This window comes from Marmota monax, unplaced genomic scaffold (assembly GCF_021218885.2).
Source record: "Marmota monax isolate L192 unplaced genomic scaffold, Marmota_monax_Labrador192_F-V1.1 WCK01_AAM20220418_F8-fsc00365, whole genome shotgun sequence".
Lineage (NCBI taxonomy): Eukaryota > Metazoa > Chordata > Mammalia > Rodentia > Sciuridae > Marmota > Marmota monax.
Genome location: NW_026694544.1, coordinates 476,534 through 490,028, shown reverse-complemented (window position 1 = coordinate 490,028; position 13,495 = coordinate 476,534). Strand labels below are relative to the sequence as shown.

Sequence of the window (13,495 nt, the reverse complement as noted above, 5' to 3'; positions counted from 1 at the left end):
TAGATTGTGTTCTACAGTGTGAATGAAATGAAATGTCCTGTTCTGTGAGCAGGCAACAGGAAAGGCAACTCGTTGTGATAGAAATGATCGATAAAGTTCTTTGTTTCTATCCATCATGGATCATGCAGTAGACACTTGTTGATTGGCAGAGGGATTTACTCCATCTTAGTTCAATGAAATAGTATTCAAATTTGCTGCATTAAAAAAAAATGAGAAGTGAATTTGGCTAAGGACCTATCTTGCCCATAATGGCAAAGAGGAAAATTTCATCTCTTTTCGGAGTTGTGATTACTCTGTAGGTGCAGGACTCAGAACACAGTGGCTGCTTAACAGTTACTTGTTGAACACTTCTTGGTGCTTTGTATATGCTGAGTAAGTCCATTTTTAAAAAGAGTACCATTCATTACCAATTTTTCCCATTGAATTCCATCAAAAACTGAAAGCATATTTTTAAATCACCTTATTCTGATTTAGTTCCCACTACTAGAAGATCTTACAAAATTCTCAGAAAAAAAGCAGTCTTTTTGAAATTCAAGGGAGATAGTTCCAAGAACAAAACTACAGCATATTATCACTAAAGTCAATCAGATTCTGTGATTTCCAACTCTGAGACCACCTTACTCTCATTGTTTATTCCCCCAAAACTCTGTTTTACCTGTTAGGTCATTCAAATTCCACTGGCCATTTGTGTGACAGACTGGAAACTTCTGATCCAAAAAGATATCAGTGGAAGAGCCATGAGAAGTACTCATGGCTAATTATTTCTTGGAAGTACAACTAGACGTTAATTATGCCAAACCCAAATTGTCATTTTTGGCAGGCACTCTATGGCAACCAGATGAATAATACTTAAAAAATGCTATTCAATAATTTAACTAAATAAGTTTATTGTGGCTTTGTTTATGGCTAACATCTGTTAGGGTCATTGAGATATAGTCCTGAAAAGGAAATCCATTAGAGGAATGACATCAAAGGTTTACTATGGAAGAAGTTAGGGATCTGTAATGGCTCATGTAAATATACATTTATTTATGTTACTATGTAATTAATGTAGACTTCCTTACTAGATTCCATGTTCCATAAGAGCAGGGAAACCTACCAACACCATTGTATCCCAGTACCTGATATTTATATGTTTAATATATTTTTGATGAACGTGTGAGCCTAAAAGAAGAATTTGATGCAATCTTGGAGCACTCTTTGCCCAGTAAAGCGTATTTGTTAAACATCAGGATGAACTCACAGAAGATATACTAATAAAATTTGCAAAGGGTAAAATAACTGGGGAAAAGGTATAGGTTGGGCAAAATAAAATCATTGTTACTGCAAACCTAAAAAAGAAGATAGGCATTTCCTATGTTCCACCTAATTGCAATTGTTTTGAATAATTTTTGCCCCCATTTCTCAACTCTGAATTCAAAGGCTCATTGAAATGCATCACATTTTAAAAAGAAATCAATTTCCTACAACAGTAGTCTATGAGGATGCATGAGAAAAAAAGAGGTGTTTCAAATTGGATGTGAAAGGCATCTTCAGATGTTTGAAGAAACTGCTGGGGAAGAATCAAGCTAATTCATATGCTTCCAATCCTAGCAGAACTGGGATAAGAAACTGGAAGCGACAGGGAGATAATTCTTGCTGTACCAATTAGAAACCATTCTCTAACTTTCAGAGCTGTTTGGGTGAGAACTTCTTAAAAACTGAAGGTGTTCAATCCATCTGAGCAACTCTGGGGAATCTAAGCCACATAAGAGAGAGAGTAGATGACCTCAGGTGTTGTTCCAATCTTTTTAGAGTTTATGTTTTGGCTTCAAAGAACTCATGAGCCCCATTAACCTAGATCCAAGAATATTTACCTCTAAGGGAATATCTTTTGTTCAGTTGTTAAGTACTTTATGATCTGAAAAGAAAGGTATTATATAGAGCATGATGCAATTTTTCTACAAGAGTGAAGTTGGACCTGTATTAAAAGTTAAGTATGTACATGAGCTGAATAAGTATTGTCACAAGAACGGTACCACAGCTAACAGAAAGAAGGTCTTAAAGTTATGGCACTAGTGTTTTCAAAGGTGTTAGCTAAATAAAAACTAAATGAGATAAAGATGGCTTAATTTTTTGCATTAATTCCAAGCAATACTGGCCAGAACTGTAGTGGATAGGGTTAGCTATACCATCCATTTAGCATAATTTGGAGATGAATATAGACTGCAGTGGTAACAACCCTAAGCCTAGTTCTTCCCTGACCATTGAAGACCACAGTCAATTCAACATTGCTTAGTGGGTCTCTATGTGTCAAGTACTGAAGGAGCAAGGGAGAATGAAACCATGCTGCCTGCCCTCAAGGAGCTAACATCCAGGCAGCCCCTCATTTTAGCTAATAATATTAATACTTCCCGAACTCTTACTTGTGTTACACCCTGTTCAGTCAATGCGATTTTTGTTCCCATTTGTAGATGGGGATGCTAAGGTAAGAGAGACTGAGTGAACAGTCTATGGTAACACAGTCAGTAAGAAACAGAGACAGGACTGAACTCAGGCACTCTGGCTTCAGAGTTCACAAGCTTAAAATGTACTTTGAAGTGAAGCACAATTCTTCCTTTCATGCTGTTCAGGGGAGACTCACTCATCCAAACTGACTGCTGACAACAAACGCATGTGATATATAATCATTGGAGAGTGCCTACAAAACCCATTGATACTCATCCAATTCCAGTTCAATTAACGCATACGGAAAACCTACAGCATATTAGGTACTATGCTGATTTCACAGTAACCATCTCATTCAACCCTAATGCCTTTGTCAAGCAAATATTATCTCTATTTTAGAGATGAGAATATTGAGAGGTGGAAGTTGACCTATCTAGTTTCATATAGTTTCTGAGTAGTAGTACTGGTATTTAAACCCAGGTTTCCAGATTCTAAGTGTTTTCTAAGTAACATAATAAATGCCATTTTTTAAATAAAGAGTACAAGTCTGTGGTTGTTAGGATATTTGAAGTCATGCAAGCATCATCATCATTTAATTCCAACATTTCCATCACCCCCAAAAGACACACCCTGCCTCATTAGCTGCCATTTCTCATTTCTTTTTCCCACAGCTCCTACTGTGTCTCTATGCCTTTTATAGACATTTCATATAAATGGAAACAAAAAAATATGTGGCCTTTTATGCCTACCTTCTCTTACTTAGTATATTGTGCTTGGTATATTGTTTTCAAGGTTCATCTGCTTTGTTTTGTTTTGTTTTAATCTACTTATTTGTCGATGGCCATCTGGATTGTTTTCACTTTGGGGCTATTATAAAAAGCGCTCTTACTACACTCATATACAAGTTTTTGTGTGAACATGTTTTCAGTTCCCTTGGATATATTCCTAATATTGGAATTGCTGGATGATAAGGTAACTCTGTTTGACTTTCTGAGGAGCTACCAAACTTTTTTCCAAAAAGGCTATACCATTTTACATTCCCACCAGCAATGAATAAAAGCTCCAGTTTCTTCATACTATCACTAATCCTGGTTATTTTCCTTCTGTTATTGTTACAGCCATCCCAGTGGGTGTAAACTAATCTTATTATGTTTTGAAAGGCATTTCAAATGACTTATGTTGACCATCCCTTCTTGCACTTATTGGCTATTGTTGTGTTTTTGAAGATATGTCTATTCAAATCCTTTCCCTATTTTTAAATTGTATTTTTCAAAAAAATTTTTTATTTGGTCTTTTTAGATATACATGACAGTAGAGTCTATTTTGACATATTTATACAAACATGGAGTATATCTTATTCTAATTAGGATCCCAATCTTGTGGTTGTACATGATGTGGAGATTCCAAAGTGGATTGTCTTTTAGAAGTCATTTATATAGCCTGGATTCGAGACCCTTATCAGATATATGATTTGAGAATATTTTCTCCCAGAAATCTGTGTGTTGTCTTTATTTTCTTAGTTTTTAATTTTGACACCATCTAATTTTTGGTTTTTTGTGCCTTTGGTGTCATGCTTAAGAAATCATTGCCCAGTTCAAGGGCATGAAGGTTAAAATGTAAAAATCATCTTTAAGACTTTCTTTTCTGCCATAAGGGAGAGATGCATGATCACAAATTTCTCTTTGCTGTTTTAAGTGAACCAAAGCCACTATTTGGTGTGGAAAATTGGGCTTATATTTTTACGAGGGGATAGGAACATGACATTAAATTAAAGAATTCATAAATTATCTCTTAAATTGATAATTTATATAAAGTGCTTATTATAGGGCACCAAATAAGTTCTGGATATTATTACCTTAATCATTATAATTATCCTGAGATTTAAAAATCAATGTTCTGAATAAAATAATAGAAAATAATAAAAACTTGGGATTCATGACTAAGAAAAAAGCATTAGAAGAAAAGACACATTAACATGTGATGGCTGAGAATTGAGATGGCTTCCCTAAGCCTGCTCATCTGGTAATCTAAAGGGTAGCACTTACACCTCTAGCCAAGAGAAAAGCCCCCTAATTTTGACTATCTTCGTTTATACCTTGTTTCAAACTTATTATATCAATGTACAGTCAGGATTTTAAGGGATGGTTTACATATTATTAGAACAATGTATCTTGACTTTTGGTTCACATTATCCTACCACAGTACTGGCAATTTGTGGGACACATTCCTCTTGAAACCCCTCTTACTCCAACAGAATCCATTGGGCACAATCTATTGCAAGCAACTTGTCCTAGCTTTGGCACTGTATTAGTCAGGTCTTCAGGTTTGGGGGACCAATTTGAGGTTCTTGGTTGTTCTGGGGGAGCTGTCAGTACTACAGTATTCACAGGCATACTGTAGTATGTGGTAATAATACCCATGTACTTAGACATATACCAGTATTCCACACAGAACTCTTGATTGTTGTATGTTTGAAATAAAAGTAATAGCATCAATAGTCAATGATTTAAAACTCTGCTTCCTCAATAGAAAAACAGAAATCAGAATTCACTGAATTCAAATGGTCAATAAACACAAGTTCAATTTAACCAGTAAGACAAAAATTGAAAATTATAACTGGCATATTTCTCACTTATTAGATTGGTAAAAATTAGAGTTTGGCAAAGGTGGAAGAGATGGCATTCATAAGCTGTTGGTGGGAGTGGCGTTTGGTACATCGATTTTGGTAGTCCTCAAAATGTCAAATGTACATTTCCTTTGATTTAGACATTCCATTTCTAGGAAAACAATTTAGCTTAGCAGAAAAACATAAGTAGACAAAACTTTGTGTACAAACATGTTTGTTGTAGTTTCATTGGTAACACTGAAATATTGGAAATATAGGAATGTGCTAGGTGTGGAGGTACACACCTGTTATCCCAGTGACTTAGGAAACTGAGGCAGGAGGATTGTAAGTTTTAGGTCAGTCTCAGTAACTTAGTGAACCTGTCTCAAAACAAAAAAAAAAAATAAAAGAGCTGGGGATACAGCTCACTGATAAAGTGCCCCTGCATTCAAACCCCAGTATTTGGAAAAAAATAAAAAAATAAACAAGAAATAGAAAAAAAAAATCTTTATCTTCAACTGGACTTTTATTCAACTGGTTGAATAAACTCAAACATAGTGTGATCCATTCTTTTAAAAAATTTATGTGCATACGTATGTGTATGTGCATACGTATGTGTATGTGCATGCACACATATGTACTTATATACACACACAAATAGACAAAATGGTATGCAGTTATTACCTCTGGGATGTAGAAATGGGGGAAAGGAAGAGTTTAATTAAGGTTTGCTTTTTGCTTTATGTATTATTATAATGTCTGATATTTAAAAAAATCACTTGTATCACTTTTGTAATTTTTAAAAAGTAAATCTAAAGTGCACTTCTGAATTGGAAACTAGCCAGCAATGTACTTCAATTGTGTTATTAATGGCACTTTAAATATATTTTTTGTAAAGTGTTCACAGGATACCAGATATTTTTCTTTGAAGTGAAAACTGTTTGAGGAATCTCTAAAACTCAGGAGTTAAGGTACAAATGAACAGAAACCAAGGAAACTAGAGATGAGATTATCTTGTACATAATATGACAATGACAGACTTGTACAATGACCCAAGTTTAAGTTCTTATCAACAAAATACATGCTAGAGGGGGGACCTTGTTTTGTTGACAATATAACACACAAGCCTCTAAAGTCCTAAGGGTCAACCGTGTTTTTTGCAGAAACTACTCTACATCTTAAAAGATGCTAGTCTTCAGTTAAGTGGAATCCAGACAATTCAGCTTTCCTGAGGTGCTGACAGTTTCCAAGCTTCTGAAGGGATCACAACAATAACAACACATTTAGAGAGCACCTCTTCTGTTCCTGGCATTGCTCTGTTCCTTCTGTAGACAGAAGGATACTATTTAAAAGTCAAAGGTTGAACAGTCTGGATTTTCCCCTTCCAGTATGTCACACGCACCCCACACTCCCACTTCTTAGCCTAGAAAAGAACTCTAATAATATCTATGCCAACCCTCCTCTCAGACTGATGCAAGGCTGCAGTTTGGTCATGCTGGCTGAAGAGCTTTTAGAGCTGTGAAGTCCTCGATGAAGAGGTCAGCATTTTAGCACAGATATGACTGTCATTTTGAAAGTGGGAGATTTTCAAAGATGAGCATGTATTTAGGTTTTTTATGGCTTGGCAGAACTGTATCTTGTTTTTAAAGACTTTAAAAACACTGGTATTTTAAAGCTTTTATTATATATTGAAGTTGCATCTGATATAAAGTGAGTTAGATGTAATCCTTCTACACTAGAAGTCACAGATGTTTTATTAAAATAATACCAATGTTAAAGGTCAAAAAATTAAAAAACAGTCCTGTTTGACTTTTTAGAGATATCGTCATGGGACAGACTAGAAATTCCTTACATCATTTGCAATAATAAAATGAAACTATCCCTCAACTTAGTAAAAATACTAAGAGGCAGGTAATTTGCAGACAAGAAAACCTTTTATTTTAAACCACAAATAGTCAGCAGGTGGCCACAACTATCCATGTTTCATTAAAATCACATAAAACCTAGGTACAAAAGCACCACTGATTATTGCTCTAGAAAAACTGCATGAAAAATTTAAATATGCACAGTAAAAACACCACATATGCACAGGACCAAGTTTTTTTAAAGCAAATGTATGGAATGCTGAGTCAATTTTACATACAGCTTCCAATATTAAATTGATATTTATTTTGCTTGAGGATGATGGAGATTTCCAAAAAGTACTATGAGAGGGCAAAATGTCCATCCTTATAGATTTTGTATGCCAACTAGTGGACTCCTAAAAAATTAGCATTTACAAAATACTTGGTAAAAATAGCTTTTAAAAGTTGTCTCAAGAGGTACATAAAATCAACCCCAATTTTCATGATAATTCATTCTCTCTCGTTATCTACAGATTCAGTTTTCTGTGCCTGTGAAAAAGAAAGATAAAAGGATATAGTTATCACTTAAACTATGATAGCCAAGGAAAAGTCCACCCACTAACACACACGCTTTTGAACATATGTTTTTTGCAGCTCTACTGTACAACCTACTTCAACTCTGGGTGGAGAACAGACAAGGCAGGAGCACATGATGCCAACACTCTGCTGCGTTTATTGCTCTCTGCTTTTCAAACAGCCACAGAAACCTTACCTGCAAACCCCCACTGCTCTTAATAAAAAAACATCACACTACTATCTGATTCTAGTCACTGCAAACATGCAGAATTTTCTACTGTACCCTTAACTCTCACTGTTTCAATCTGCCCCTTTACTGACAGTGTGCTGGGTGGGGTACTTCTGGAGGCTGAGACATTAACAGTTGAGCGAGAGATGTGGATCTGCAATAACATTACAGGCAATAAAAAGAGACATTATGAACATGCTATCACCGGCTGAAGGATTGAGCAGTTTTTAAGACACTGATTCAATCAGTGGGAGGTATTTATGGAAAGTACCTCTTCAGCTTTAGTTTCACCATTTTCAGATGGTGTAGTACCTTCCTTTCCAGCTTCCTGCTTTTCCTCCTTCTTTCCTTTAGCACCTCTGCTAATCTTTGTTCCAGGTTCTTTCTAACAGAAGATCAAAGCACAAGGAAACACAGTATGTTAGACACAGTGTGGTTAGCCAAGATCAATTAACCTCTGTCCAAGTACAATTATGCCCACCATGGTGGCCTTTTAGAGGAAACTGAGGACCCAGTTATTCTGAGTTTTGACTGAGTTACACTGAGTCTCCATGAAAATCTAATAGCCTGCTTTGAAAGCCCATTGGACTTTCCCTTTCCTTGGAAAACAAGATGGCAGCCCTCATTTACTGGTTGGGTGGACCACCTCTCCACAGTGAGAAGTGATTCTGCCATTGAGAGGGCAGCAGCAGGACTTGGTGACACAGGAAACAGAGCTGGGGAGAACCTGGCTTTGGTGACTTTGCTGCTGCTTTCCAACAAGACATCTCATATGGAGATATGTGGCTTGCATGACTTGAAAGCTGAGAAAGCACTTGAAAACAAAGGCTCAGATGAGGAAAAGTTTCCTAATTTTAAGACCAAGCTACCTAAGTGAGTTCTGTTTCTGAAATCAACGACTCACATCACCATACAGTTTCAGGCAATTCACAACAGGAATGGTGCTCTGAAGGGCAGAGCACAGAAAAGCAATTTGGGGGGTAAGTTCTTGATAATTATATACTTCAGTTTCCTCACCTGCAAAACAGGATGTTTATATCTACTTCAACTGAGTTGATGTGAGTGTTATATGGTCAAACAATCAGAACAGTGTCTGGCATAGTATGAGCTAATTATTTACCAATTATCTGCTGGCATTAATGAGTATTTTGTTATTATTAATTATGAGACTGGCCTTCTACCAGCAGTTATGTGAGGTCAGAAGCCCCTCCCTGCAGGCCCATCCAGGAACCGTGTGAACTGCATGTTCTGAGGCAGCTGCCAACACCCCCGTGGACACGAGGCTTCCCAGAGCAACCTGCTCTGACTTCCTGCACCTCATTGACCAAATGGAAAACACATTCAGCTAAAGCATAAAACTGTGCTTTATGCCTTTTAAGAAAACCCATAATAGTGGTAATGGCTTTCTGGTCAGAACATTTTAACCTGAACCATTAAACATGGAGTTTCCTTGGATGATTTTGGGGTAAGGAATTATAATTTATTCATTGTTTAAAAAACCAAAGGTGGGAGGAAGGGAGCACCTCTTACCTTAGCAGATGCTTTTCTTGGTTTAGGTTCAGGTTTTGGTGGAGCAGGTTTCTGCAAAGATAAATTATACAAATGCCGACAAGGAGGATTGTCAGCACTAAGAGGAACTCAAAAGGACTGCAAAGACAACTGTCCATTTTGAGTTCTACTTTATTCATTTAAAGGCAATTGCACCCTATTTTCAGCATCAGGGAATAGCATAAAGACTTTGGCATTTCATTAACTATTTTCATCCTGGGTTTGCAAGCCAATGGCAGGTGAGATTGAAAGCCGACTCATTATTCCCGAGTACAGAATAGCTCTCTGGGAACAGAGTTAAGCTTCTATCACTGATGTCTCTGTAATTCCTTTTATCACAGCATAGCAGCAAGAGGAATGACTCAGGCCCTTGGCCAAACGGCTCAATGAATTCAGTCGCATTGGCTGTCCCCAAAGTCTAGAAACCACAGCACAATCACAGGCAAAGCCCATCTAATAATGAAGGCTGCTGTCTCTGAAGTAGTTCAAACCACTTCCAAATCCTTCCCACTCTGATGTAGATTTCAACTTCTCTATCCAAGCTTCTTCTTACTTTCATCCTTTCCCATGCCAGCTTAAGGTGACAATCTCTCGCCCACTCAGACACTGAGCTCATTTGTCACTACTGCTTTCATTAGAACACAATTATAGTGATAACATGTTCACTGTTGGCTCCTAAAGTTTAAGAGTTTGCAGCTATATTAGCAAGAGAGCCCTCTAGGAACTATTTTCTCCTGTCTTATGTGGTTTCTCTCCTATTCTCATAAGCAGTTCCTAAAGCCCTCTGGCCATGGTTCTTCCTCCATAGAGCCAGCTCCACAGGGTCTGAGACCAAGAGGCACTTGTGGGCACTGGGGAAAGATAACCAGTTTAAACCATGGGTTCTCTGTAGATATTTTCAGGCAAATATTCTCATAGAGCTAGAAAAAAATGTACATTTTCTCCAAGCACTAGAAGAATGGTTTTTAAATAGAAAACACTGGCCAGGGTCTCTTTCTATGGAGAAAAAATTTATGTCCCTCCTCTAAGTCTCCAAGAGGTTAAGGGTCATATTGAATCTGGCCCTTTTCATCCAGGGCATAAAGTGAAACTATAAGCAATGCAACTCCAGAAGACAGACTGCTAGAAATGACTTTTCAAATACCAAAAATAAAACTGAGCTTGAAAAGTAAGGAATGTTTTTATTAATCTTTTTACACCCTAAATCTGTAGACTGTTCCCCAAATAAAGCAGCTTTCATTGATCCTAAATTTTCACGATCTAAAACACTTGTTATTCTAAGTTTTGACATATTAATAGACACATTTTCTCAATTTACAATGTGTAATTTCTTTTTATATTTTCTGTGAGACAGACCTTTCACCCTGCCTCAACAGTCAGTGATTTTGATGGGACCAAGAGTGGAAGTTGTGTAGTCTATAATACTGCTAGCCTTGGAGGAGGTTGTGTTGGCACACAGAGTGATCTCAGTGGAAGGGGCTCATATAGCTGGTTCCTGGCATTCAGGGAAAGTCTTCTTTTAAATTTTGGTTTTCCTTTGACATACAAGGACCATTCCTTTAACTGACTAGAGGTTCACAACAGCACCTGTAGTTCTTAAATCCTTCTGCTGGCTCTGATACCTCTACCTTACAAGAACTCAAGTGAAACACTGGCTCACTTAAACCAAACTCAGCTACAATTCTGAACTTGTGACCAGTCCTAATACCCACTTCCGTGTACAGGTATGGGCTGTGGACAAAATCCAGCTTGCAGCTCTTATAACATCTAGTGTCAGGATAAACACTATCAGCCAACAGGTCAAGCCCTTTCTCCCACCTTCCCAGTGAGCTGCTTGGGCTGCAGGAATCTGACCAAAATCCTCCACTAAAGTCAGACTGATCTGTCTGCTGGTAGAATGAGGACCAGTACATCAGGAGGGCAGCATGGTGGAGCACAAGAGCCAGTGTAGTGTACACAAAGGCTGGCAAGGAAGAGTGAAGCACAGCTATGGTTGAGGCTCCACCACACCTGCCCATTCCAGTTTTAATTCTAATCCCCACTCACAGAAGACTCCAAGTAACAAGGTAAAAATCACTACATTTCCAAAAATGTTCCAGGTCTGAAATGAGGCTAAAGTGTATGGTTTCAGACTGCATTCTGATGCTGGCATAAAATGTTCTAAAGTATGAGTTGTGGGCAAAACATCAGAAATCTTGTCTACTTCAGCACATCAGGTATACAGTTTAAAGACAATGATTTTGCTTAAGGTACTTCTTTCATTGAAGAGATCTAGCAATATCAAACAACACCCTGGGCTTTATTTTCCTGGTCATAGCACTGGTCACTGATTTTCACTGATACATCTGATTAAGTGAACTGCTTGGTAAACATGGGTCAGATTTGATAGAAATTGTGACCCTAAGTAATTTTCAAAAATAAAATAAAGAAACTCAAGGGAAATACCACCTTAATCTTCCTTTTGCTGTTTTGCTTTAGACAAAGGGAAAATGTACACATAAGAAGAAACACCAAAGGGGTTCTGAGGCACTTACTGCTGACAATCTGGCAGACCGTCTCGTGGGCTACAAAAGGAATGGAAAAAACAAAAACATTTTTGTAATTACATACAACCAAGTTGACTTTTAAAAAATTATTCTTGACATATCCTACTTTGTTGATAGAATGTAATATATGACTTCCATTACCCTCTCCAGGTGAAACGCACCCAAGTTGCCTGGGTACCATAATAACTCCAGACAAAGTGTTCCTAAAGAGGTGTAGGCACAATGTTCACATAATTGGCGTCTACCAATTAGGGGCATGGTGAGAAAAAAGGGAAAGGAAGTTGACTTTTGACTCCATCCTAAACCATAAACTTTTCTTTTGTGATAAAATTGAAGTTTAAGAAATGGTCTCTAGTCTTATTCTTGTTAATACAAGAAGACATATAATAAGAAACAAAAATAGCAGGAGTCTCCCATTTTTTGCTATGTCGGAAGAGAGAGAATGACTAAGAATCTTCACAGCTAATAAGGAAGAAAGATTTCTTTGTGCCTATAACAAAACAAATACACTTATCTACTAAAAAAGATGTCAAAGATTTAACTAAAGTAAAAAGTTCACTTATCCTTTAATTTCAAAGTTTAGAAAACCAAGAGAGGGACTGTACAGATTAGATACTGATATTGAACTTAAAGTCTGGATTTTTTTTTTCAGAAAATTTTTCTTCAAGGATAGTACAAGTTAATAGCAAATGAGACTGTAAAGGAAATTTAAAATAACAGAACTGTCCTAGGTGCTTCAGTGATAACACACAGAATTGATATTCTACTTACCATCCAGCAGAAACTGGCTCCCCAGGGGATTTCACATTCTAAAACCACATTTGCCCTTCTTTACAAGTATTTCAGAAATAAATACTCCATACATTTTGTCTGTTTATTCACTGCTCCATCTCCAGAAGAATAGTATACTACCCAACAAACAGTACATACTCAAAAATACTTGCTGAGTAAATTCTTACTCCCTTATGAAGACTTTGCCTCATTATGATAGCTTGAATGTTTCCAATACTTTTTCTTGAGGAGGGTAGCAAAAGTGGAAAATAGGAACCTGTGCCATGATTGCAAGGAATCATGGAAATTCTTGAAGTCGTGCTTAGGTCAGTCTAGGTCAGCTGCTCACACCAAACTGGAAGAAATATTTCTTGCCACTTCCACATCGCATTTCTTACTGAAAACAGCCAGAGAATCTAAATTCATCTTTCTTTAAACTACAGAAGGAAATGAAGAACCAGAGTCTCCATGAATAATTTTAACCTTGGGGTCTCAAGGAAAGATCAGAGCTGGACTTAAGGCCAGCTAGCAGAATGTGCTGAGAATAGGTGACTGTGCAGGTTAAGTGGTTGACGGGGATACATTCACTGCCCGGAGCAGGAGGATGTATGGGGTCAGCACACAGCTCGATCACTGCCCTGGGATTACCAGGAGAGAAGGGTGTGTATGACATTCTCCATGGGAAATACCACAGTGCTTGCTATGATTATCATAGATGCATTTTGATGATGCACCCACAAGTCTCTGGGAATCAGACCCAAATCCTTCAGTGTCTTTCCCAGGATAGTCAAGCACATTACCTGGTTATCACTGAAAAAGAGGTAACATTTTCCCTTTAACTGGGCAATAGTGGGTGTCTTGTGTTTCTTCAACATGCCGAGCATGAAGGAGCAAAGGAGGATCCACCATTACTAAACAGAGCTCAGCTTCAAAGCTTCTGTATTGCCTC

General features: G+C 37.4%; 1 protein-coding gene across 4 annotated transcripts in view; it reads right to left on the bottom strand.

Moving 5' to 3' along the window:
• Positions 1 to 6,947: 6,947 nt before the first annotated feature.
• The window catches only part of Hmgn3 (high mobility group nucleosomal binding domain 3), a 31,109-nt gene continuing 24,561 nt past the window's right edge, over positions 6,948 to 13,495 (bottom strand). The window contains exons 3-7 of one of the 4 annotated variants that reach the window (XM_046420693.2): positions 11,764 to 11,793; positions 9,212 to 9,262; positions 7,953 to 8,066; positions 7,736 to 7,835; positions 6,948 to 7,425 (exon numbers count right to left, since the gene is read on the bottom strand). In XM_046420693.2, coding sequence (XP_046276649.1) covers positions 7,412 to 7,425; positions 7,736 to 7,835; positions 7,953 to 8,066; positions 9,212 to 9,262; positions 11,764 to 11,793 — 309 coding nt within the window. In that variant the 3' untranslated portion in view covers positions 6,948 to 7,411. The other 3 variants (XM_046420692.2, XM_046420694.2, XM_046420691.2) reach the window with 3 other exon arrangements.